Genomic DNA, 26,437 nt, shown 5'->3' with positions numbered 1-26,437 from the left:
TAGGGGATGGGACAGGAGGTTTTCCCCAGTGCCGGGGGCAGGTGCCGGCAGGAGGGTGGTTGCGCCGGGGCGGATCAGAGAGCGAGGTGGGAGGCTGCCCGAGGCACCGCCGAGGCCCAAGATGTCCTCTGACAGCGTAAGGCAACATCCAGAGGTGGTGGGGAGACGAAGCGGTTACAGGGCAGACGCACGGCGAGGGATGGCACCAGGTAAGAGGAGGGCTTGGGAAGGGAAGGTGCGGAGGGTGGGAGGCAGGTGGATGGATGGCCCTGCCGAAAAGGACCGGGAAAGCAGTCCCCATCGGCAGGAGGAGGGACGTGGGCTTGGTGACTAAACTTCTTGTAAAAGGGGGTGGAGAAAGGAAAGGGAGGGACAAGAAGAGGGGGGAAAAAAAAAAAAACCTGCATGTCAAGTCTGAGGAAATGCTGTGGGAACTGCAGCCAGGCGCCTTTTTTTTTTTTTTTTTTTCTCTCTTCTTCTGCTTCTTCTCTCTTCTCCCCTCGTGTAGCTGAGAGGAAGGAAAGGAAGAAAGAGAAGTAGCTAGCTCAAATGTGCCTCGCTCTGCTGCCGGGGCGCGGGGGCTTGGCTGGAAGAATCTAGTTTCTCTTCGGTGGCAGGAAAAGGAGCCACAGGAGGAGGCAGAGACGGACACCCAGACATGCCCGTCCCGTCAGGCTGCTGGCTCCTTCTCCTTTGCCTCGCTGCCGCTGGCAAACAGGTAAGGCTGTGCTGCCAGGGCTGAGCTGGAGGAGGGGGAAGGCGGGTGTCGCGTCTCACCCGGGGAGGTTCGGTCCTTCTCTCGGAGGAGGTGGCAAAGTCGGCGCTCGTGGCATCTTGCACCGCCAGCACTGGCGGAGCGGGGTTTAGCAGGATGGCTTCGCCTGCCTTTTTTTTTCCCTCTGGTTGTTCGGGTTTTGGTTTTGTTTTTTCCCTGTGACTCGCCCTGTCTCACAAGCTTCTCTCGCTTCTTTAAAATCAAAATAGCCCAAACCCAAAGCTCCAAAGGAAGCCAGAGAATCTGCAGCAAAAACAGCCTGCTCCTGCCCAGGGCAGGGTGTGAGAAGCCAGAAAATATTTGCAGTGAGGTTGTTGAGGGATATAATTTGCATGTAGAGTAAAAATAAGGCAGACTCCACCCTACCAGACAGATTTATTCAAGACAGCGTGAGCACACTTGTCCCTCAGACGTGGGATGAGCGTGTATGGTCTTCGCAGCCCAGCCACAGCCCTTCAGCCTCCCCCGGAGGGGTGCAGTCCCCCTTGTGCTCCAACCACCCCGCCAAGCCGAATGCAGGCAAACCCTGAGCAGCCCCGGAGGTGGGACGGTGTTGTGACCCCAGGTCCACGGGTGGAAGACTGAGGCCAGACCGGCTACGTGACTCGCTTGGAGGTTCACGTGCCGCTCGTGACAGAGCTGGGAACCAAACCCCAGTCCCAGGTCAGCTCCCCCGAAAGGGCAGCCCTTTCCTCTCAAGGGGAAAGACGTGAGCGAGGTTTGGTTCTGCAGTTGTTTGCAAACTGAGTGTGCTCTTTTTGCAGCTTTGTGCAATGCCAGGTGGCTCACGGTCAGCGTGTTTTATGGTTGGGATAGTTGCTGGTCTTCCCCTGTTTTCAGACAGACCATTTTCTACAGCCAGCTCTTGCTCAGCCTTGTGGATGGCATACATTGGGTTTCCTTCAGTGGTTTAAATTTGCAGAATGTTGCTTTGCTTTTTCTAATTATACATCTCAAAAATTATTCCTTTCTCTTTGGATTATTTAGACCCTTCTAAACTGTTTGCAAATCCCATGCTATAGGCACTTTATTTTCTCCATTAATCAATATTTGGCAGCCTCGCTACTGTTTGTATTTCTTTCATTTGAACTTCTAGTATTTCTCTGCATCTCATTGCTCTTGATTAGTTGTGTCATTTTTAAGTGCTTCCTTCAACATGGTGCTATAACTGGGCCATGGCTGGGTTCCCTGAGAGCAAGGTGCAGCTTCAAGGGAAAAAAAAAAAAAAAAAAGATAAAAAAACCCAAAAGAAAACAAAAAACCCTCTGCTGTCTACAGCTTCCAATTTAATGTCTGACCGCATAGTCCTGAGGGCCTTTCCTCTGGATCCCTGGTCCTAAATATGTTGCCTAAAACCACACCGGCCTTTTTTCCCCCCTCTAAAACATATGTTTCATGCTGTCCACCCTCGCTCCTTAGGCTTCTCTTAAATTGCTGCTTTCCAGGTGTCTTCCATATGTATATGAATGAGCCTGTATATTTCAAAAGTGATTTTTACATCATAGCTTTCAGGTGGTTTGTCCCATTCCTCAGTATCCTCTTTATCTGTCTCTTTTTTTCTGCCCTGGTGTTCAGGACTGTGATCAATGCAGCATGATGAGCAGACCTCAATGTTCTTTGTACCTCTGCTTCAGGTCACTAACCATTACATATTTGCTTCCTTCTGGAGCCATTTGGATTTGGGGCAGTTGTTCCCTTTGGAATCTCCTCATTGCCTGGAACCTGCTCAACTCTTGACCAAACCTTTTCCATGCTATAGCTCCCAGCATGTTTTGGGTATCCTGATGTAGGAGCCAGGAGGAGCTCTTCATTATTTCTCACCTCTCAATTCATAGCCTTTCAGAGGATGCAAAAGAGGGAACTTGTATTTATTTGGGGCTGATGTGTAAAGTCTTTCCACTGCATTCAACATGTGCTTAATTCTGAGTCTGTAAGTGGTTGCACAGGGTGCAACTTTCCATTGCTAATGCCTTTGGACAGCTAGCAGTACCAAATAGCAGGGGGCTCCAGGACAGTTGCAGTGTAAGTTTACATAGGATAAGCCATACTTTGTCAAAGAGCCCGTTAATCTAATATCCTGTCTGCAACAGTAAGCAGAACCTGCAAGTCAAGAATGTGAAAGCAAGGCAAGCCTGGAGAGATGCTGCTCCCAGCCAGCCTTTCAGGTTCTCCTTCACTTGACTGATTTGAACAGTGGCTTCTTATCAGAGTGCTGTGTTCTGATGGAACAAATTGTGACAGTAAGTGTGGTAGGGCTGAAGTTTGTCTGATGCACTTCTGTTAGTTTAGAGTCGACAATATGGTGGGGTAGTGGTAGGGCAGTGATATTTGCAATGTATTTCCTGCGAAGAATGAGAAACACTTGGAAATGTAAGTTAACGAGTACTCGTAATTCTGCTGAGAATAGACATGATCATCATCATCATTTTCACCAAAGAGGAAACAGGAACAGAGAATTCATGACTTGCTCTAGTCACACACCAAGCTTGGAGCAGAACTGCTGGGAGCAGAGCTCAGCCCTCCTTGTCTTGTGCTTCAGCCACAAGATGATCTTTCCAAGTGATTTGTCTTGGGCACCTGTTAGAGGACCCGCTATTTTGCTTTCTGAAGCATGATCTGCTCAGCTTCTTTGTACAGAATAGTCACATCCCTTCCTTACTTAACACTGGTGAAGAGCATAAATGTTTCTGTCAGGTAGGAGTTAAAGCCTGTGAGAAGGTGCATTTGCAAATATGCAATAAACGAGTTGCCTGGTTTAATGCCAAGGACTACTCTTCCCTCCTGTGGCAATGGGATGGGTTCTTCCACTACTCTGTAATATTTACTTTATAGGGAAAGTTTGCTCAGTGCAAGCATCTGGAATTCTTTGTAACCTAGAAAAAATTTGGCTAAAATATAGATTATCTTTTAACTTCCTAAAATACACAGTCTTTATGATGAGAGGGGGAAAAAAGAGCTTAAAAATGTCCATGCTGTGTTATATCATGGGCTCTCCTGGTCCAGTATTCCCACTCTGATCAGGACCAAAGGAATCACTCAGTAGAGCAAAACTACAATATCTGATCTAAACTCCTGGATTTCTTCTGTTGTTAACAGCATGGGTTTCAAAGTTACTGTAATTCAATTAGTTCACTTGTCAAAATGCCCTTGCAGGAACGGTTCCTGCAAGGGAAACTGCAAAGTTTTTCTTTGCTTTGCAGTTTCCCCTGGAACATGTGAAAAATCTTACAGAACCTCATATAAAAGGAATATAATGCACATAAAACTGAACCAATCCACAATTTAAGAAACCTCTGCCAATTTTCTTTTCATGCTAAGCATCATCTTCCTGATGTAATTTATTCTTTCCCACAAATGGGACCAAAACAAACCTTCGCCACATTTCACAAGGCAGTAGAACTCAAAGCTTATCAGCCATCTGGAGGGTACTGACCGATGTCATTTATGGCACAGGGCTTTCTTCATGCTATGCTAGAAGAAAAAGAAATGCAGGTCAAGCAGAGAGATTAACTGTGGCCCTAAGGATCTGTTTCTATTGCCTGTAACTGCCATGCCAAGCACCCTCAAGCTCAGAAAAGTGGGATGTAATTTGACCACGCTGTAAGAACCAGTGCAGACGCTAAAAGGGATGTGCGCGTAACTACAGCATAGAAAATCATGAAAACCTCGAAGTTGTGCCCTCTGGCACTTATACCTTAACACTATTTAGAGGAATCACGTTTGAGTCGCTTTGCTACGTTTACCCATCTGTCCCTTGGAGTTCAAGTGGTGGAAGACCCTGCTGTCCTAGGTACATGCGTAGATGCAACAAAAAAGTAACCCCTGTTGCCAGGCTGTCCTCCTCCTGCTCCTCCTTGTCACCTTCCTCCCTGTGTGACCAGGTCTCCAGGAGGTGTTTGCGGTGACCAGAGCCAGGAGGGTTCCTGCCACCGCATGCTGTGACCGCAGAATCCAGACCTCCTTCCATCCCGCGCCCCGAGCTGCAAGGGGCCGCTCGCCAGCGTGAAGGAGGTGGGCAGTGGGGAGAAGAGGGAAACGGAGATGGCTGGTTCATCACGTCCTCGGCTGCGACCGTGCTTCTTGCCCAGGCTGCCCCCTTCCTTTCAATGGAAACTCAACTTGCCAGGCAGTGCTGGCTTCTGCCGCAGCTGCTCACCCTCTGGTTTAAGGATGCACTGTTTGGTGTTGCCTGCACGGAGAAGCAGCTGCTCTGAGAATGGTTCATTATTACTGACGGAAAGCGCAAAGGCAAATGTTTGTGTGTGATAAATGCAATATGAAAATGAAGTGCTGTTTAACCAGGTTGCACTATGGACTTGGGTAGGCCTCAGTCTGCACGACACAATAGCCTGCCTGCAAGAACTTGCCCCTTTTTATGACTTACTCTTCTTTGAAAATGGTCCAAAGTTCACGTAGTGGAAGAAAGGCTGTTGTTGGACCTCCATGAGCAGCAATGGCTGAAAGTCACAGGGTGGGCTGCAGGAGGGAATCCTGCTCTGCAGGCTGCGCTGGCACCCAGGACACTCTGCTGTTGTGTCTGCTCCATGGCAGCAGGGTTTGGTGTGATGCTTCAGCTCTGAGGAAATGCAAGTTTTCCTGATTTTTCTTTGTTCATGTGTCACCGCAGTGCGCAATCATATTTGTGAAGTGGTGCCTCACAGAGGCCTCAGCACCGCACCAGAGGAGCGATGCCACGATGCCGACTTGTCCCGGCACTCCAGGACATGCTGGTTTTTGTCCCATACCTATGCAGCCACCTCAGCTGCTCTACACAGTGCTTTCTATGGTTATTCTTGTTGTTTGCCTTGTCAGGGTGTGAGTTCTCTGGGCCAAGGGCTTGGCTTTCTGTGGTGTTTGTATAGCGCTTAGGAAGTCGTGGCTGCAAACAAAGCCAAAGAGTCACTAACAACCGCAGGATAGAGCCCCATCCATTTCCCACCCAAGTCACAGGGAGGTCTGCCCACGTGGGCCCAGGAGGGGAGCAGAAACATCCCCCCGGCCGGCTACCATCGCACAGGCTGCAGCATCCAACCCTCACCCTTATTCTCTGGGTCTTCTTCTGCCCACGGCCCCACCGGAACCCCCGCGGTGGAGGCACGTTCCCCGCACCGCTTGGCCAAATGTGTTCGTGGTGGGTCCCTGCCTCTTCCCTGCCGTGTCCCCGAAGGCGAGGCTGGAGCAGGGGCCGCGGCAGAGGACGGCAGCGCGGTGGGCAAGCAGAGAGCTGAGACCCAGAGCTGCCTCTTGGCTCTGCTAGAACCCGCCGGCTGCTCCCCTCTTAAAATCTAGATAAAAGAGACCAGGAAAGGCTGTGTTCGGTAAAATTGCCAAGCTGGCCGGTTTAATCCACTCTAAGAGCCAATTAGCCAAGGAGGGGGGGAAAAAAAAAAAAATGAGGTCATTCACTCTCACCACTTTGTGGCTACTCCAAAAGAAAAAAAAAGTATATAGGATCTGTTCAGGAATGACAAAGAACAACATTTGTGACTACAGATGGGTGCAGAATATATTTAGTCAGTGGTCAAAGTGGAGGGAAAAGAAAAAAAAGTCTTGTACGGAAAAAAAAATACTGTAAAGTTTTGTTAGGCAACCCATTAATCTGAAATACAGATAGGGAAAAATGTGCTACTAGGTTCATATGAAGTCCTAAAAATTGCTTATGTAGCACAGAAGGGAATCTATTTTGAGCATGTTATTGTGCCACAGCAAATAGTTTTGCCTTGTGAACATTATGTTCTTCAGTAACTTTTCATTGTTCAGTAGCAAGGATGAGATGATTCCTTGAATCTGCTCTCACAGGAAAAAAAATTCTCCCGTGCCATACCACGGGTAGTAAAACAGGCTGCTTATGGAAACGAGCCAAAGCCTGTTCAAATCAGGGAGGAATATTTCCACTGACTTGACTGGCTTATGGTCCTTGGCAGAGCTGGCTCCTTGTGGTGACATCTAAAGAGTAAATTAACCAATTCTCAGCCCAGTCCTGAGCCCTTTAATAAAGGCAGCAATTCCTTCATGATGGAGAAGGCGCAGATCCGATCATGCAATTCTTACTACAACTCACACCAAGGCAGAACGGTCCGTGGGTGTTATGTGCATCCCCTCTATACGACCATCATCCAAAATAAGGGCTACAGCCCTGCCACTACCATTTGTATTTCTGCCTGCAGAATATTCGGCATTTCTTCCATGTGCAATGCTAAAATCCAGGAGGAGGAAGCCAAAGCAGAACATCAGGAGGTGAAAGCAGGCTTCCCCTGTTCTTCACAAGCTTTTTAATTCTCCCCGGCAGTTCAGCTACGATTGCAGGGTCTCGCCTCACACCAAATTGGTTAATACGTTATATTCCACTCTGGTGGCATGCTGGAAGGAAAGGGTACATAAACATGCAGAATTTTTAAGCATAGAAAGTCCCCATTGAACTCCTAGTCTGGCGTCCAGAAATAGCCCAGCCCAAAAAATCTGTCATGGTCATTTCTTCTTTAAGAGTTGACTTCAGCTGATGAAGCATAGAAAAATAATCTGCTGAACTAAAATGCAAGAGGAGCGTGCTCCCCCTAAATGATTGTGTCTTTTGTGCCTTTTTTAGTATTATTATTATTTTGATTAAGCGTGAATGGGTGTAGAGATACTCATGGCGAGCCATTAAGACTGTACCTGGAGCTGTGCGACTGCTAAGCTTTTCTATGGAGTGCTGCTCTTGCACCTGTTTAATCTAGAAGAGATTTGCCTTTGCAGGTCTTTTCACAAGCACATCTAGGTATTAGCTTTAGTAATGTCATTATTCTGCAGTTTTTATTTCTGCTTGTTATGGACTGTTTTCTTGCTGTCAAGCCTTTTTGTTAAATATTTTAGTTTGGTTAGCTTTTGGTTTTTACTCTCTGATTCATCTTTAAAATATTCTATTCTACCTAGTAGCTATTAGTCTTTGAATTGCTGTGGCAGTGGGGACATGTAGGTTAAAACATGAGGTTTTGCACCAAAGTGCGGGCAACGTGCAGACGCTACCGACCACGCAGTGGATGAAAATGTTAGGTGTACCCTTCTGACGGTTGTATGAAGAAGGCTTTGTGTCTGAATGATGAATGCTGTGCATGTGATGGCGAGTTTTCAGTCCACTGAAGAAAGCTGGCTGATTCACAGGTTTGGTTGGTAGCCGTTTCAGCCCTGCCATCTATCACCTCCATCATCTCCCATCTGATACACCTGAGGTTCCTGTCTGCCTTACCCCCACCGCCCTGCTGCGAGAGTGGTCAGTGCGGCACTTCTCCTTCACGTAGTCTGCCGGCTAGAAATAACTCTGGTGGGTTTGAGATTGAGAAGACCGGTCCTTCCCGTTGGCAGAGCAGCACCAGCTGCTCAGGTGTTTGCTTTTTGCTGTGTGCGAAAACAGAGGGGCAAGGGGAAGAGTCAGGATGGGGCTTCTACCGCCGTTTGCCTGCTTCCTGGCTGCGAGTTACACTTTTCTCTTGACCTCTTTATTATCGGTTTTATCCCTCATGTTCTTCCTAGCCTCTTTAGGTATTGAGGCTCTAGCAGGGTTTCAAGGACCTATTTTTAAGAGTGAAATAATATTTAGTTTTTAGCTGTTGCCATTTCCCGGCTACATTTTACCACGTGGTGGTAGTTCTGTGATGTGGTTTACTGGTCACTGGAAAGTTGACATCACCAAAAGCATTTCATTCACAATCTAAGATTTTCGTGATGAATTACAGACCTGCAAGCCAATAACTGGAATTGCAAAGCTGTGCCTTGTGTGCTGCTTTGATTGAATTTTTATCAACGGTGAAGACTGCCTGTGAAGGAACTGTTGCATTCAGCGTCCATGTGATTGTGATTAAGTTTTTAACATAAAACTCTTCTTTCCCCTTGTAAACTCACAATTGTAAAAATTTCCAGAGTCGTTCATTGTGCACGTTACCACTATGTGCCTCAATAGAGTGCCTGGGAGCACCAGCCACGGAGCAGCACCCATCAAGAGCCTGATTCTGTTTTTATTCTTAAATAATTTTTTTAGGCAAGCCTCTGAAACTGGCAATGAGCTGAAGAAATCTGGGTTTTGCTTAGCGATACTGCTGACCCAAATCAGGTAGGAAGCTGGAAGGCTGTGGGCACACAATCGGTACCTGTAAGAGGAGAGGGAGTGGCTCATATTTGAAGGAGAAAAAGCAGCAGATGACTGCAGAGGCCATCCTGGCTGGATACCATGCTGCTGCGCTTGCAGGGGCTGCTTCAGATCTGGAAATGTTGGTCAAAGCTCAGTCCCCATGATGAAGGCAAATAAAGCCCCAAATCCACAGAAATATTACAGTTCTCCAGCAGGCAAGTCTAAGGACCTCAAAAGCAAGTGGTTTGAATAAACTCAGTCTCCAGAGCATAAAGAACAAGTGGTGTGCAATGCAGGACAGACCGTAGTTGCCTCTCCTATAGGTACTTTGGTTCTGTAATATTAAATGGAGAAAAAAATGTGCTTTGCTCAGCAAAATGATGACAGATGACTTGAATACTCTCCAGAAACAACTACACTGAGCAAGAAGGTGTCACTTTAAGATAGTTACCCCTTGACGTGTCCCTTTACATCTCAATTTTTGCAAAACTAAGATTATTGCTAATGAGCCATCCTCACTGAGGCCTCAGGTTCTCGTTCAGAAATGGCATGGGAAAAAGGCTGTGGAAACCCCCGAGCTTGTTCTTCCAGATTTTTTCTTTTAAAGGGAAGAGGCCCATGCAACTCTATCTTCTCTGAAATGTCTGTCTGGATATTCATCTGAGCGAGAAAGTAATTTTAGCATCCATGACACACAGCTTCTGCTGCCATCTGATTGCTCAACGGCACCAAGAATAAATATTTCCTTAAGCCTGAGGACAGGAATCTGAATGCTGCTGGTTCCCCCTTCAGAAGCACCTGTGTGTGTGTTTTTTCAAGGTCTGAGTAACACAGTGGTGCTTTGTAGCTCTGAGTCATCGAAGTTCTCCGACCCTACAAGCACAAGCACACTCTTGCTTCGCGTCCTTTTCAACAAATAGGCAAAAACAAAAGAAGCTGAAAAGGCTACCTGCAGCTCAAGACCAAAACACAGTCCTCCTGCAAACCCTGACATGATCATGCCTGTTTTTCCAAAGAAGTTAATGGTGCTACTCATGTGCTTAAAGGTAAGCAGGTGTTGGCGTGCTTTACCGAACTGGATCCACCAAGCCTGGAGGAGGTTTGTCTTTTTTCTCCCCCTGGACTCTTCCCCTGTCAGATATACTTGTTCTGAGGTAATGTTAATCAAGCAGGAAAGCTGACTTTTTTTAGGAACTGGTGCAAATCTGTGTGCTTTGAACACTTTTTAAGTGACATATTACATTTACACAGGATACCTAGAGCTTTTTGAAGCACTCATTTGCACGTGGTGGTGGGATTTAATGGGCAGCTTCATCAATAACAAGACCATTAAAGGAATGACCAGGCTGGGTTTTGTCTTACTTAATCACTTCAGAGGTGGTTGACACCTTCTTATTCATCAAGGCCCCTTCTCTCTCTAGATAAGAGCTTGGTGATGTCCAAATCCCTCTGACCCACAAGCCAGGACCCGATGAGAGGAAGGATGTTCCAGGGGTTACGGGGCAAACTTGAGACTTGGGAGACTTGGTTTGGTTTCCTGTCACCTCTGTAAAGCCAGCCAGCCTCCGGGTGCGAGTTCCTCATCTGCGAACTGAATTGCACTTCCCCGTCTCGGAAGGACACTGTGGCAGGAATGCGCTGGTGATGGCGAAGCGTCAGGTCATCCTGCTGCCAGCAGCACGAGTACTTCTCAGCCCCTGAGGGAAGCTGACGTAAAGTTCAATGATGAGACACACACAGTCCCCTGGCAGAGGGTTAAACAAGGGATAACCTGACTTCAATGGCGCTGTGTTAGCAAAAGGGCCCAGGTTCAGCTCCCACCCTAAGAAAACCCCAGGTTGCTTTTGTTTCCCTTCCTGTCCTCTCTGCCCCCAGTTTTCAGGCTCGGCGGCTCCAGCCAGTCCATACCAGCCCAAAATCCCTCGCCTTCTCAAGGAGGCTGGGCTCACGTGGAGGTTAGTACATGGATGCCAAGAGCCTCGTCTTTACACCATTGAGCGTAAATCAAAGGAGGGAGTATTGCAGCTCTGTGAATGCATTGGCTTGTGTGAAAAAGGGAAGGACACGGTTGCAGAAGAGACTACTTATTGATAAAGAGCGTAGATTTATGCAGCTGCAGCTGTGAGTTATAACCTAACAATAGCCCTCTTTATATGGTAAAGCATGGAGGTATGAAACGATTTCCAAAAGGTGGCCGAGCAATTAGCCTGCTCCCTAGCATCAGTGCCAGGGGATTGCTGCTTCTCCTCAGGCTGAGTTGTGATTCTCAGAAATTATTCCAGACCCTTTAGCTGAATGCTCTTTAGTAGATTTGCATATCCTTCCTTAAAAAGGATGACTTTGCCCTTGTTTGACACTTCAGTAATTTTTTAGTCTTTTCTGCTAAAGAGGAACTATCAAACTGGGGCAAACGAGGAAGAAGAGGATATTCTGTGCTAAAAATGAGTGACTGGACCTGTTGTTGGTCTCATCACTTTTGTTGCCTTTTCAGATGCCTGGGAATAGAGAATCAGTCACTCAAGACCTTGTCTCTGCTGCTCAGTCCTGCAATGTTGCCTCAACCCTGTGCTGGCCAGTTTAGTGTTTTAGCAGATGCCACCTGAAGTGCATTACAGAAAACGAGCTCCTTCAATTACAGGAGTATTTTCAGTGTTTCCCCTGGGACATGGAGCAGTGTCACTGTTCAGCTGCCAGGCTGGCCCAGCTTTCCATTTCCTAGATTGCCTCTTGCCTCGCCAGCACTGATCGTTATCCTGCGCCCCTCCTGGGAGCTGCTGCGCAAACATGAAATGCAATGTTTGTTCCAAAAAACGTATAATCTAATCACGAGAAAGGTACTGCTAATGAATGCAAAGAAAGAGACAAGGAAAAAATAAGACAACAGAAGATTTCTTGCAAGACTAGACTCTTAATTTGACCTGGGGTTGTTGTAATGATGAGAAAATGGCTATAAGTTGTTTATAACCTGCAAAAATATAGAAACTCAAGACCTCTGACCCGAGGTACTTATTCTGTTCCAGACACAGCTAGCGCAGTTTTGATAAACACAAGTCATGCACGAACCCATGGCTCAAACTCCAGGCCAAAAGGTGGTGTTTTAGAGAAAAATTTCAACCTTTTTGGTCATCTTTAAGTTACAAGACCCTTCCCAGCATTAGAAGAGGACAAGGTGCTTAGGGAAAAATATTCTCTGTTAGAGAGGTTGCTGTTGCTGAAACTAGAAAAGGAGGAAAGAGGAGAAGTAAAGACTTGGAGGAAACAAGGGGAGAATGCTAGGTAGAGGAATGGAAACCAGTATCGGTAGGCACAGGGCTGTCATATGGTATTAGACGGCAAAAGCTCCCTTTAACCAGCAGCAGCAGCAGCTTTATTGCAGCTTTCTCAAAGTAAATGAGCTTTTAAGTACTCTCTCCAATAATGAAGGATTCCTTGCTACAGGCCAGATTTTGACTCATCTTATCTATTACAAGATCAACAACTGGCTGTAAGGTGTTGAGTTTGCCTGGAGGACTGCTGCTGGGAGGCTCCCAGGCAGCCAAAGCAGGTTAAGCGAGGGGCTGGGCACAGTGCTTGGCTGGCCAGGGTCCCCAGCACGAGCCTTGCCCCGAAGCCTGGCCAAGAGAACCGTGCGTGTGGGGCCGTGCGTAGGACCACCGTGCGTACAGGCAGCCGAGGGCAGGGAGAGGATGTGAAGGCCTATAAGAGCTAGAGGCAGCGCTGCTACCTGCTTTGACCTGCTTTGCAGATGCCCTCTCATTTAACAGGTTCAGGTGGTTTGGGGGAGTGGTGGTTTGCATTGGTTTTGTTTTGTTTTTTGAGAAGAAAAAAGCTGTTGGCTTAATGGTGTCACCTCTCTGGATGGCTGCCTCAGTTCCATGAGACCATCTCTGCAGGACACAGTGGGACCCATAAAAAGCTGCAAAATTAAAGTCCAATATTTTCTGGGGCTAGCCAGGAGTATTGTGTATCCCAGTGGGAAGCTGGGAACTTCTTCTTTTTCAGGAGTATAAATCGTTCACCTTACTTGTTTGCTTAATGCTATACATTAAAACTGTCAGTTGCCTGGGTCCTGGTCTGAGGTCATACCTGTGGAAGAGACTACAGAAGTATCTGTATGCCAGGTTTTTTTCTTTACAATTGTTTTGAAGTCAGATTTCAAATAATAGAGTACTGTAAGAAAAGGTTATATAGCAGGCCAAAAGTTCATGACAAATTGCAAGATTGTGTTATTTATCACCTGGCTGTATTACAAGTCCCTGTGTGTACAGCATCAAGTACATATTCTTAGCGTGTCTACAAAGCAGCTTTGAAGCCATAAATGTTGGGCAATTTTTATTGCTTAGCTATCCAAAATGCTATACAGAAGAAAGGGTTTCCTCCTCTCTGGCAGCACTATGACTAGGTAGGTCTGAAGCTCTCCAGGTATATTGGTTTTCATGTCCTCTCTCTCCTTCTCTGCTCCAGTTGTCACTACAAATCACTCCGCCGTGTGAGAACGAACAACACTATGAATACTCTGGACGGTGCTGCACAAAGTGTGAGCCAGGTACGTGAGCACTGGGCTGTACCGGCTTCATAACTGAAAAGCTCATTAGAAAACAGCTCTGTGGGTCAGTAAGGCAGTTTGCTCTTGTGACTCTGCTAATCTATTGGCACATACCCTTGTAGATGCATGATTTCAGGCTTATGAGTGCCTTCTAGTGCAGGAGTGGTCCTGCTGACCTCAGCAAAAGCCATAGCAGCTATTTTGTTGGGATAGCACTTAACCACTACGGGAGACAGAACAGCTTGATTCTCGTGCATGTAGATAGGACTGCTCCCAGGCCGTAAGCTTCGCGGATGTGTCAGTGCCACACTAAATGGGAGCCAGACTGAGGAAATGAAAAGGTGGCAAGAAGAAATGATTTGTGTACAGCAGTGTTAGCCCAACCTGTTATTTTCCCTAAGCTCCTTAGACAGCTGGCATGCAACTTGCAAATGACCTACTTGTCCTTCTCTCATTCACAGGAAAGTATATGTCTGCTAGATGCACTGGTACTTCCGACAGCGTGTGCCAGCCGTGTGGCCCAAACGAGTATATGGATGTCTGGAATGAAGAAGATAAATGCTTACTACATAAAATATGTGATCAAGGTGAGCTGTTCATACTGAAGAACCTTTTAATCCAAATTAGTGAAGCACGAAGGTGGGAAAGTGGATCTAGGGAAGTTGCTTTGTTCAGGTACCCGACACTGGAGGCTGGGCTTGCAGAAGAGCCTGGTGGAGAGGGAGGTCCCCAGACAGCAGAGATTCTGTGCTGTGCTGAGCACCACGACCATGGTCTCCATGCTGCTGATAATGATTATCTCCACTGGGGCCATTCACTCCTGTGAGTTGGATCTTAAAGGTTGTCCTTTTGCCCAGTATACTGCGCATTCACTTCCCCTTACACGTTTGTCTCACCCTTGCAAAAGCTCTGTTTATTTTCTACAGCAGCTACAAGGAAAAGTATTGCTCAGGAGTGCAATCAGTGAGGAGCCCCATGCTGATCAAGGGTGTCCCATGCTTCTTGAAGGATAACATTTCCTCTAACGTGAATGGGTTTGCATCTGTCATTCAAGCAAAGCAAATAGGTAGAACAGTAGGTTCATAAACTTGAGGCTTATTATCAGAGAGATTTTTACTCCCATCTGCTTTCTCATTTAGGGAAAGCCTTGAGAGAAGTGAACCCAGGGAACAGCACGTTCCAGCGGCAGTGTGCTTGTACGATGGGCTACCACTGGAATGAAGACTGCGACTGCTGTCAGCGAAATACCATATGTGCTCCAGGATTTGGAGTTGAGCATCCTGGTAAGATACAGAAAGGGGACGTATGAAGTGAAATGTCCAGCTCAGGCCTACGGGATGAGGCCAGCATCTTGTGGGTTGGTGAGGGTAGAGAGGAAGCTTTAGAGTCTCAGATGACTATCAACAGAAGATGCATATCTGAGTTGTCCTTACTACTGCATATAACCCTCATGGACTATTTGCATTTTGAAGGCTTCTACCTCTGTAGTTTAAATAGTTTCTTGGATCAAGTGACTTTTGCAAGCTTTCACGTGGACATGGCAATGGTCGCAAGGTGTTCGCTGCATTTCTAATGTTTGCTGAGGTGTCTGACTGTGAGTCACTAGGTCATGCATTGCTCTAATATGCAGAGCAGCAGTCCATTGGGGATTGTTCTGAGGCCGGATTTGAAATCAGTTTTTGTCCAATGACTTTGCTTTGCTATTTTATAATGTTATAAGCAAGTTAAAAGTGATTAACAGCTTTCAGGTAGCACAAGTATTATGTTTTACATGACTTGTAATGCAAAGATTTATTACAGACGTGGAAAATAGAGACAGTCAAGTTCAGAGTTGTAATGAACACTGGGAACAGCTGTGCCAAGCATGAGGAACCCCCAAAAAGCAGCACATAGTAGAGTAATGGAAGACAAAATGCTGCATGGGCCTGGAGCACAGTGGTGCTGGTTTTTCTCCAGTCTAGCAAATCCTGATACGTTTTGTTTACTGTGGCTTCATAGAAGTGACAATACCAGTTAGTGTCACTGTCTGTGGCATAGCATCGACACAAGGAAGCTAGTGGAAGGGGAAGGATATAATAGATATGTGTTATTTTACAATAACTGCAAATTGCTCCTGGTTGTTTCTCATTTTGATGATGTAGAGAAGTGCTCAGGTGAGACTAGCATACTTTTTTCTGCTTACACGTGACTGCTATTGCTGCTGTAATGTAATCTAAGATCCTTCTCTCTTCAGGGAAGCTTTCGGGGGGGTTGGCAGGGGGGTGTGGAGCAGGAGGATGGGGAGCCTAGTCACCTTCCCCTCACCTGAAAGGAACCCACGGAAACTCAGCTATGAAGTTTTTCTTCCTTTACTACACACAGTGCAACAAGATAAGGACACAATGTGTATACCATGTCCCAGAGGCTACTTCTCAAAGGTCGCTTCATCTACTGACGAGTGTAAATCCTGGACCAAGTAAGTCCCTGTATCTTGTCAAAGGACCACGACAGCTAGAAGGCAGGGAGAAGCTTGGGCAAAAGCATTTTACAGTGGGATGTTTCAGGCTGTCTGCAGAGCGCACAGAGCATCTCTGTTGGCTGTGCAGCAATAAAAGCATTCTCACACTGAAGCTTGAATTCTCCTTGCGGGGAGCAAGAGAAAGCAGTAACAACAGAATTGCTGAGGTGACACAGCTGAAAATAAAGAAGGTGTCTGAGGTTCTTAAGGGTGGGGAAATGCATCAGAAATGTTGTATGTTACAACAGAAAGTAGTGCTCTGCATAAGTGTAGGAGCCACAACAAGCTTTCTCTTTGAGAACTTAGCCTCTTTGTCTTTCTTTTTTAGCTGTACAGCTCTAGGAATGGCAGAAATCGTGCCTGGGACCGACAAGTCAGATGCAGTTTGCACGGAACGGAAGATGCCTGAGCCATCGGAAGACGGCACGTGTCCTCATACAGATTATCTGCTAGAAAGTAGCAGGAGGGAGGAGGGATGTGTTTGCTAGGGATTTTGGCTGGCTTAACTCCATTCCCATTGTGGGTGACTCTAGGGAGAGCAGCTGTAGACCAGGACAGTGGTCTTGGAAAATCCCACCTTTAAAGACTATTTTAAGCCTGGCGGCTCTAGGGCCCAAGTCCACTACTAAGCAGACCTTTACACCTCCCACCGAGGTGCCTGGCAAGCAGCATTGCCGTTATACCCATGACCTCCATCACAGTTACAGCTCTCTCATTTTTTCAGCCTGCTGATTTCAATACACACGTTGTCTGTATAAAGGCTAGCAGCTTCTCTTCGTGCTTATTTTATAGCAATGGATACAGTCTCAGGTGAATGTATCTCTCCCTTCTTGCCCACTGCCCGTTGGTATGGTACCAGGGAGGCTGCTTGCCTGGCACGCAGTGATCCTTCATAGCCTGAGATAAAGGACAAATTTTGCCAGCTGAATTCTATAGTCTCCATGAAATGTATGTCCTCCATCCCCTGAGGGAGAGCAAGCACAGCCCATGGACACTGGCAGCTTGCAAGGGGACTTTCAGAGGAGCATGATTGGATCACACCTCTCTGAGACACCAAGACTCTGTTTTTTATGGAGATGGCTTGGTACCAGGTACCTTCAGTAAGGCTGCTTGTCATAGAACTGCGTGAGTGCTAGAGCTGTTGTCCTTATTATAGAAACTGAAAAATCAAATAGGAAGCAAGAAAAAAAACCTCTCCTGTGGAAAAGCAGGTAAAATAAGCATGGATTGTCATACTGCTGAGTACAAGCTGCATGTTGATGGCACTATCTTTTTTACATTCTGCAGGAACAAACAGGATCTTATACGTGTTGATTGTCATCTTGTTTTTTGTGGCACTAATTGGCATTGTCATCTTCATTGTATACTACAAGAATAAGGGAAAAAAGCTGACAGGTACGTGATAGCTAATGATATTCATGAATGTGACAGCTGCATGGCTCTCTGTACACTCTGATTTCATGGGTAACCACCAGGTTAAGAAACTCAGGAGTTATTTTGGAAGTTCTGTACTATCCCTATACCTCTCCATATGGGTACGTTTTAACTAGTGCAAAGCCAGGCTTCAAACACCTTTCCTCTAGGCAGGCAGCATATTACACTTAATGCATAACGCGTATTGCTTGGCAGCCTCCTGCAGCCCTGACCACGGGGTGACTGCCCTCGGGGTGGACGCAACCGCTGTGTGGATGATGGAGGGCTGGTGCTGGGGGCTTTTACAGCAGCACGGCTGCTCTGCACCATGTGGCACAGCAGACCCCTTGCCCGAAGGGAAGCAGGGGGCTTTCACCACCTCCTGTCTCCTCCTTCGCACTTTCCCTCCTCCCCTGAAACCTACATCTGGACAGGTTAAAATATGGATTTCAAGACAAAGGCTTGATGTGTATTTGAAAACATGGAGGCAACGTTTTTAGCTGAAGGCTAAAGTTCTGATGAGGTATGGAAGAAATACTAGGAGGAAATAGAATAATCAGTAAAAGTAGAAAAATAGAAAAATTCTGGCAAAGGCATACTGGATAACAGTGGGGTACTGAATATATTGTTATTACAACAGAAATACATTCAAAAGTTACTCAACTCTGTGTTAAGCCCTGGATCTCCTTAGTTAAGGACATACCCATATTGTTCTGTTCACTTTTTATTTTCTCCCCCTAAATGTGGAAATGTTTTCCTAGTGTAGTTTTTCCATCATCTCCTTTCCCAAGCTCTAGCAATTTTTTAAATGTTTTGGGAGCAGTGGAAGGGAAGACAGCAACCCTCTGTTGTAAAGTATATTTCAGCCTGTGTTTTAGAAATAGGCTGCCTCTGCCACACTAAACACGGGTTGTGCTAAATCTGGAATTCCTGGGATGGGCTGGAGGAAATGGTGACTCTCCTTGCAAACCAAATACGATGCAAAGCAGGTTAGGGGGGAATGCTCTTTATTTGACATTTCTATTGCCCTGCTGCTCTGCAGTGACAGTCCTTCATTGCCTTTGCGTGGTAAATCCTGCTAACCGGAGCCCCAGAGACTTGTAGGATCAGGAAGAAGCTCTGCCTGCTTGGGGCAGGAGGGGTCTGATGGTAAATGTGCAGACTCAACATCAGAGGAACAGAGTCATTGCTGGGAACTGGCAGTGGCTACGTAGCTGATCTATCTTCAGACATACAAAACCAGCATAAGCTTCAAATGTATGTGAGACCTGAGCCCTACAAAATCTCCTGAAAGTATAAACAGAAAACAAGAATTGCTAACTCTATTAAGTGGCAGTCTTTACCATAAAGCATTGTTGGACTTAAAGCTTTTCCTTGGGAGATACTCCAATTAAGTGAATTTCCCCATTAAGTACGCCCTGATTAAATGGAATACGCTGTATTTGAGCCCGCTGTCCTGTGGTCTCAGTGGCTTACCCTCTTCTCTCCAGGCTCCTTACTCCTGTCTGATAATGGCCTTTGGGCCATCCATGTGACTTCTCTTGAAATAGACCGTACGGCTGCAAGCGGGTCGGTATTGGGCCAGTCATAGCTTGGTGTGACATATGACCAGGAAAGAAACCCCATTTGATGTGGAACACAGTTTAACCGTGGTCTATTTTAGGAGCTTGGAAACATTTGTTCCACAGAAATATATCCCTGTTCCAGTTACAATGAATCCTCAGCTAGACCGACGCTGGGACACTTGAACAGTCAGTAAAAACAGTCTCGCTGGTTTTTATTTAATATGATATTGCGGATTGTGAATGACTGTGGGTGTTTAGGTCTGTGGCTAACTTCAGTGCCTGCTATATGTTATAGCTACTCTTTTTGTTTTCCCTACAGCAGATCTACAGAATTGGGCTAACGAAGTGTGCAGCCAAATAAAAGGAACAAAGGTAAAGTCAAAGACGCTAGCATTTTCTCTTTGTTTGATGTTTTCCGCATGGCATTCCTGACACCCCTCCTGAAGCAGACTCCACATTAATGTTTGGCTAGAAAACAAGTTTTGAGTTCCTCAAAAAATGCTCACAGCTTTGGCTTTTTCAGTCTGGTTTTCTGTAAATGTGAGGCGTATGAAATCACCATTCTCAAATAGCTTCTGAACCTGCTCTCTGGTTTCAGCCAGTTTTAACGGTGGTAAAAGTCTCTGTGATGATTAAATATTTATGAAGAGGAAGTTAAACGTGAGCCCACCGCTTGCTGAACACCTGAGACTCTGCCTAGGAGAAAGCCTTTCTCAATCCTAAGAGCAGGAAAAGCTTCAGTTGAGTTTGCACCTTTTTACATACCAGAGTGCTCACACAGGACAAACCTGGATTTGGGGTAACGCCAAGAATGCCAGACATGCAAAGCATTAAGCACAGAGCCATTGGCTAAAGAAACTGGCTGTGAGACACCTTAATTCTAGTGCTCACAGAAATCCTTCCTGTCCATTTGGGTGTGATAAAAGTAAGACCTTACAAGAGGGTTTGCTCTGGAAGAACACCAGATCCCACACTTGAAACACTCAGATGGGGGCACAGGTTCAAGTTCATGTGCACTGCCTGCTTCACACCATGGCCATGGACTGAGGTGTCCCAGGTGCACGCTCTCCCCACCACCCCATCTAGGATCTCTGCCTAGCTTAGCTGTTGAAAGACTCAAATTCCATTGCTACAAAAAAAACCCCCATACCAAACAAACACACCTTTTTGAGTAGGCAGTTCCTCTTTTGTCTCATAAGTGTTAATGCAACCTCCTGCACTGGCAGCTGCTCAGATCCTCCGGGACAGAGGAGTGAATCAACAGCAATTAGGGGCTGGCAGCATTTACACTCTCTCTTCTATCCTGGAAGATCTGAACAGATGCTAGAAATGAAAAGTATCAGTTCCCAAATACCCGTCTTTACAGCACAACTTGCATGAAGTGAAGGAAACCCTTGAATTATTTCCCAACCCTTGTTTTTTTGGAGCTGCAACCAAAGATACAGCTTTACTTTGACAAGTACCGGCAACATGATGTTGTGGGCCTTAGCATTTGTTGTCCTAACATTTTCCAGGTCAAAGCAACCTTGCCCATGTGACTTCTTTTTTTTCTAGCTTGTCTTGGGCCCTCTGAATCAACCCAGTTTCTTTTTCTGATCATTACTGATAATAAAGGTTCTGCTCCCAGTAAGGCCTTCACAGATCAACAGCCCTTCAGACACGTAGGGGGTTTCCAAACCCTTATAAGCAGTTAGGTAGGTCTTACTGATGGTCCGTAAGGAACAGCAGAATCTAGCGACTCTTCTAGATTTATTAACTCTTAAGGGCCTTCTTAAGACCTAGGAATAGTCATCTTCCAAAATTAAATGTTATTGCCCCCCAGGCCACCAGATTTTTTTCTGAACACCCGCTGAGCACAGCATGATCGGTCACAGTTTCACAGCAGAACAGAATTACACTTCAAGACTCAAATATAGCTCAACCTCAGCAGCTCCGCACCAAGGAAGAACAGGGATCTGCTTGTTCCTTCTTTGTCTAGGAAATAATCTTCTTCTGATCTATTTCTTAATCAAGTTTTTATTTTTAATTTCTTTCAGGAGCCCCACAGAGATGCATTTGTTACTGAGAACATCACGAACGCTGCTGTCCCCCAGGCCTCTGAAGGCATGTGTCTCCTGGGCCCCACCAGCTCTCCTGCCCCTGGAAACTCATGCTGCACCAGTGGTCACACTCCTTGCAGGAACGGGAGCCCCAGCGCAGCACCGTGCAAGGTGGGAGGGAACCTCCAAGAGTTTTCTGTGGTAACTGAGACTGATGATGACCATTTCCCACCAGTTCCCACGGAAGATGAATACACGGATAAGGATCTCAATACCGCCGATTATTTATCTTTGCTGAGTCGGACTGCCAGTAAAACAGTGTCGTCATTTTCGGAACCGATGGAGGCAGGGGAGAACGACAGCTTAAATCAGTACTTTTCAGGGATTGGGAGCACAGAGGACATATCGGTCTCTCAAGGCTTTCACCCTTCCTCCAACACAGACGGGGCACACACTGCCACGGACAAACTTCTTCAGAAATCTTGTCAACATGCCCACAGTTGCCTGAAGGAAACGGACAACAAAGGCACAGATCATTTTGCAACAAACTATGACTCAGAGAAGATCTGTGTGAGGTGTGGCATTTCGTACAGGGAGTCTCCCAGAAAGTGGAGCAAACCCTGTTGTGCTGCAGCTGACAGTGCCTCCACCTCCCCAGAAACTGGATCCTATGCACAGTGCACCTGTGGCTTGAATTTCCTCTCTGCTGGTCAGAGCACACTAGCAAGTGACCATAGTATGGAAGATGCATCTTCAGATAGTACCAACATGAAGTACCAGAACACAAACAGAAGCACTTCAGGGACAAACAGAAGCACTTCAGACCTCCCTCCAGCATCTGGTAAGCCCATCAGGCTTGACCTGTACCCAGTTGTATAGGATTATTCTCTGTGCTGGCTCAGTATTATTCAGAGGGTCTGATTTAGGAGAAGGGGAGAAGAATAAAATTATGCCTTTTCACTTAATTGCCCTGAAGCTAATCTGAAAACAAAACTGAAATAGTACGGCTATTTGGTTTGTAGTGAATTCTGCAAATTGTATGAGCACTATTGTTGGTCATGAGGGACCATTGTCCTGCCCTTATCTAACCAGCAATGCAGAACCCATCTTCTGGCTGTCACTGCAGAGGCCAGGCAATTCCTTTACTGAAGCATTTTGGCGATAGCAGGGGTGTGTATTGGAGAAGACTTAGGAGGAGGAGAGCATAGGGACCTAGATGCTGAGTCAAGAAAGGATGCATAACGCTCAGACAGACAATTTTCCATTCAACAGTCTGCTTGTACATTTTTGCCGTTAGGTTTAAGTCCGGTTACATTCATGTGGCGGTCAGTGAAACTCTATCTGGAGCTGCAACCTGGTGGCCACGACTGGGTCAAAGAGATTATGTTCAATTTTCTGGTTTTAGCTCTTTCTCTTTGTTTTAATTTGCTAGGATATAAGCATTCACCTAAAAATAATTTCATACAGACATTGTTTCTCCACACACAAGTGCTCTGCCCCCTAAACAACTCTGAAACACTGTCGCAAATTTACTAATTGACTACCAGTTTACTAATTGAGTAAATATATCAAAATTGTCAAATGAAAGCAGGGGGGAAAAAAATCACTGAAGCAAAACTAGCAGAAGGGAAGTAATGAGCCTTTTCTGGATGAAACCTTCCTCTCTCAGACTTTTTTTCAGTATAAAAGTCTGCAATCTGCCTGTCATGTGTTATTAGTCATTTTAGATTATAATCTCTTAAAGTCAGATGCTCTATTTTTGTTTATGTCGATGCACTGCCAAGCATAATGAGACCTTAGTTTTGACTGGGACATCTAAGTATTACTGTAATACACGCAGCAGTCGTAAGCAGTTGCCCTTCTTTAAAACCATGTCGTGCCTTAAAGTTTCTTACGGAGACATTCTTGTCAGTCTGCCAAAACCCAAAAGCAACACTTTTGAAGGCTCTTCCTCTCTCAACATGCATGCAATGTGGGAATCTGAAAGTGTGTAGTGTTCATCTTTCCAAGACCAAATAGTCTTTCTGCTGCTTCAGTTTCCTGAAATCCTGACACAGTTTCACTGCCTGGTCTGTACAAAATTCAGCAGTAGTAAAAAGAACGCAGAATATCTTTCGTTGTTGTTGGTAGGGGACTCTGAGGTACAACTGAAAGTCAAGTCATATTTGGCACTGCAGAAGTACTGCTTTTCTTTTTAAATCTGACACGAAGAGGAAGAGAAAATATTAAGGAACAATAGGGCAAATAGGAGAGCTTGGATTTAAGAGACGTGCTAGAAAGTGTCGTCTTAGATCTGCAGCGTAATTCTTTACATGGGATTTTAATTGTCTGTGCCTTCGGGTATGTACATGCTATAGTGCCATCTGGTGAAACCTGAGCACATATACTGTGTTCCTAATTTGCCATTTTTTAGGCACGACTGCCAGAAGGTACCGACAGAGCTGTGGGCAGTGTGAATGTGGGTTAGTTAATCTGTAGGTAATGTGGCCTGCTGACAGGGGTTTTTTCTGTCCGCAGAATGACCGTGCCTTGCTAGCAGTGCCTGGTTGCACGGGGAGCGGGACAGGGCTTGGCCGTAGGTTCCACACTGAAGCACCCCAGCCACACTGGGGCTGCCCGTGGAGCTGCAACATCATCGGTCATTTTGCTGGGCCTTGTAAAAGGTCCAGATGGAATAAACATGCACGCAAAATAACTTTCTGTAAAGCTTCTCAAAGCAACTGAAGCCACCAGGCTTTGTACACAGTCATGCTAAGACAGAATGGTACAAAAGAGGGTGGATGAACAAACAGGAAGAAAAAGGCCATGGGTAATTCCATGAAGTTTTGGGTTTAGTTCCCTAACACTCAAAATGACAACAGAAATTGCAGACTCTGTCCTTCCTGTGAAACAACCCTAGAGGACCAAAGTAAACCTCTGGACAGGTGCCACTTACAGGGGTCACTACTGGAGATGGAGGCAAGCCTTCAAGTGCTCTTTCAAACCCCCAAGCCTGGAGGCAGTCAGAACATGAAGCGTCGGTTCATGACCACCTCAAAGTCATGTGTAGGGCTACAGCATAAAGCATGAGTGCCAGAAGACCGAAGTGACTCATGATCAGGAATGGTTTTGCAGAGCCTTTCACTTGCAGATCCCAAACCAGCCCGTTTCAGCAGCGACAAACAGTTCTTAACACCTAGAGGCCATTAGATGGCTCAGAGAAAATTAATCGCCTGCATTGTTCCAGTTCTTAGTGAATAATTACCACAAAAATTAATCTGTCATTGTAATTAATATCATCAGGTATTCTGAAAAGATCAAAAGCCTGAAACACTGCAGAGAATGATGCCTTCACTTATCCTTTGAAGGCATCCCTTATACTTTCCAGGTTGGAAGCACATCTCTTAGTACAGTGCAGGAAGCTCTTGTGTCCATTTTCTGTGCTTTTGGTCCCCAAATATCCTTTTGTTTCAGCACAGTGTCTTCAGTAAGCAGTGAAGATTTGCCAGCCACGTTCAACTAAACATTAGAAATGCATTAATCTGCCTTTTTTTTTTTTTTTCTTTCCCTCCCCCCTGTCACATATATTTCTAAATTCTTGATCTCATACTGAGCACTGGTAAACTTTTCTGCAGTACCTTTTGCAAGTGACAGGCAATCTGTATAAAGGCAAACTGTTATTTTTGTACTCCTATTATGCCTAACAGTTTTGTTGATGGCAAACAGCCAAACCGAATTGAAACAGGGGAAGCAACTGGCAGGGAAAAAACTCCCACAGAGAAAACTCTTATTGGCATCTCATGTTAATCAACAACACTTGGAAAGAAAGCAAAGAGCTAGCAATGCAGTGGTTTAGCTAAAATAAATAGGATTGCTTGAGGGGGGCTATTAAGGAGATGCTCAAGTGCTACCCAGACTTGGTTATGAGCAGGCACAGGTCCTAACTCAGCACAGCTGGAGCCCAGTGTTCTTTACTGATGTGCAAACATCAGCCATGGCCGCTAGAAAACCAGCATTTCTCTGGGCTGGGCCATGCTTAGCTGCAGTGAAAATGGTAATGTCTCAAGGGTTGAGGAATGTAATGAGGAAAGGCACAAAATATCTAAAAGGTGTCAGATCGGTCCACAAGTAATAATTAAGTGAAGCACAGCAGGCAAAACATTTTTTAGGAAGAGTGTTCATAGGCTAAAAAAGAATTTTTTTTTTTTTTTTTACTTGGCTGCTTCGGTTGTTTGATTTTCAAACTTTAACAAGTTTTTAGTTTGTTGTTGAAAGTTTGCTCTCAGTTATTTTCTTTCTGCTCTGAGTGAAGTTTAGTAATTCCCAGAGCCTTGAGTCAGTGACCCAGTTCTTGAATGGCAGAAAGATTGAATTTATACTGAAAAATCTCTAACCACAGGCAGACTGACTGAAACCATAACTCCATTAGGTTGCTATAATATAGACTCTGTCTCTTCACTGGAGTCAGTGTATATCCAGGTAAATCCATGAGGGCACTAGGTGAGTACAGGAGTGTACCTACATGGAGGATCAGGACAATGTAAGGTAATTGTATAAGCTCTGTGTCATTTGGACACTGTGTGACTGTGTGGTCTGGCATTAAGTCTTTCACTATTTATTCAATAAGCCTGCTACCTAGCCCACACGGTAGGACTGATTGTTGTTTACCAAAGGGGAAAAAAAACCCCAATGTGATGCCTGGGACTCTAAAAAAAACCCCAAAACCTCATAATTAGACGTAATGACCATTTCTTCACAAACTGTGGGCAGAGGCAGTTTGGATGCAGCTTGTGCATCGGGCAGCAAGGGGAGCATGAGTTCGTTGCGCTCCTTCTTGCTTCCCAGAGCGCAATTGAGAGAGAAAATATTTCCAAGCCTTCCAGACAGGCTCCCTGTGGATGACAGGCTTCATCCTGAGGAGGCAAAAATGGAAATAATGAAAAGGTCCAGTGGAAGGCATTGATTATAAGAGCGTTCTCGTGTCACGGGGAAAAAATAATGGAACAAGAGTAAAGCCACCATAGCAGATTAAGTTCACGGTGCTAAGCGTCCATCTCACGAGGAGAAAATATTAATCACGTGTGTCTTCTTTTCTCCCCCCTCCCTCCCCAGGAAATGTGACTGGAAACAGTAACTCCACCTTTATCTCAAGCGGACAAGTAATGAATTTCAAGGGCGACATCATCGTTGTCTACCTTAGCCAAAACTCCCAGGAGGGGGCAACGGCCTCGGGGCCGAGCGAGGAGAACGTGGGCAGCCCCATCCAGGAGGAGAACCTCAGCCGCTGCGAGACTTTCGCCGGCAACACCCAGCACTACAAGGAGAAGTGTGCCGAGCTGCAGGGCGCCCGCCCGGCGGCGGGGAGCGGGGGGCCGCGGTGGCCGGCCGGAGCCCTGGCCCGGGAGCGGGGCCCGTCCTGCCACGGCCAGGCCTCGCAGCCCGTGCAGGAGGAGGGGAAGCTGGGACATTTCTCGGAGAAGGCCTTGAACTGAGGCGAGCCGGTGTCCTTGCTGCGGGCC

General features: G+C 46.1%; 1 protein-coding gene across 1 annotated transcript; it reads left to right on the top strand.

Moving 5' to 3' along the window:
* The first annotated feature begins 218 nt into the window (after nucleotides 1-218).
* On the top strand, nucleotides 219-26,437 carry TNFRSF11A (TNF receptor superfamily member 11a). Its single transcript, XM_052780733.1, has 10 exons — nucleotides 219-718; nucleotides 13,344-13,425; nucleotides 13,887-14,012; nucleotides 14,565-14,708; nucleotides 15,787-15,880; nucleotides 16,251-16,345; nucleotides 17,210-17,317; nucleotides 19,220-19,272; nucleotides 20,937-21,780; nucleotides 26,031-26,437. The coding sequence occupies exons 1-10, from the start codon at nucleotides 659-661 to the stop codon at nucleotides 26,408-26,410; spliced, it is 1,986 nt and encodes a 661-aa protein (XP_052636693.1). The 5' UTR covers nucleotides 219-658; the 3' UTR covers nucleotides 26,411-26,437.

Source organism: Harpia harpyja, chromosome 1 (assembly GCF_026419915.1).
Source record: "Harpia harpyja isolate bHarHar1 chromosome 1, bHarHar1 primary haplotype, whole genome shotgun sequence".
Lineage (NCBI taxonomy): Eukaryota > Metazoa > Chordata > Aves > Accipitriformes > Accipitridae > Harpia > Harpia harpyja.
The sequence above is the reverse complement of the archived record's forward strand: the minus strand, read 5'-3'. Positions and strand labels throughout refer to the sequence as shown.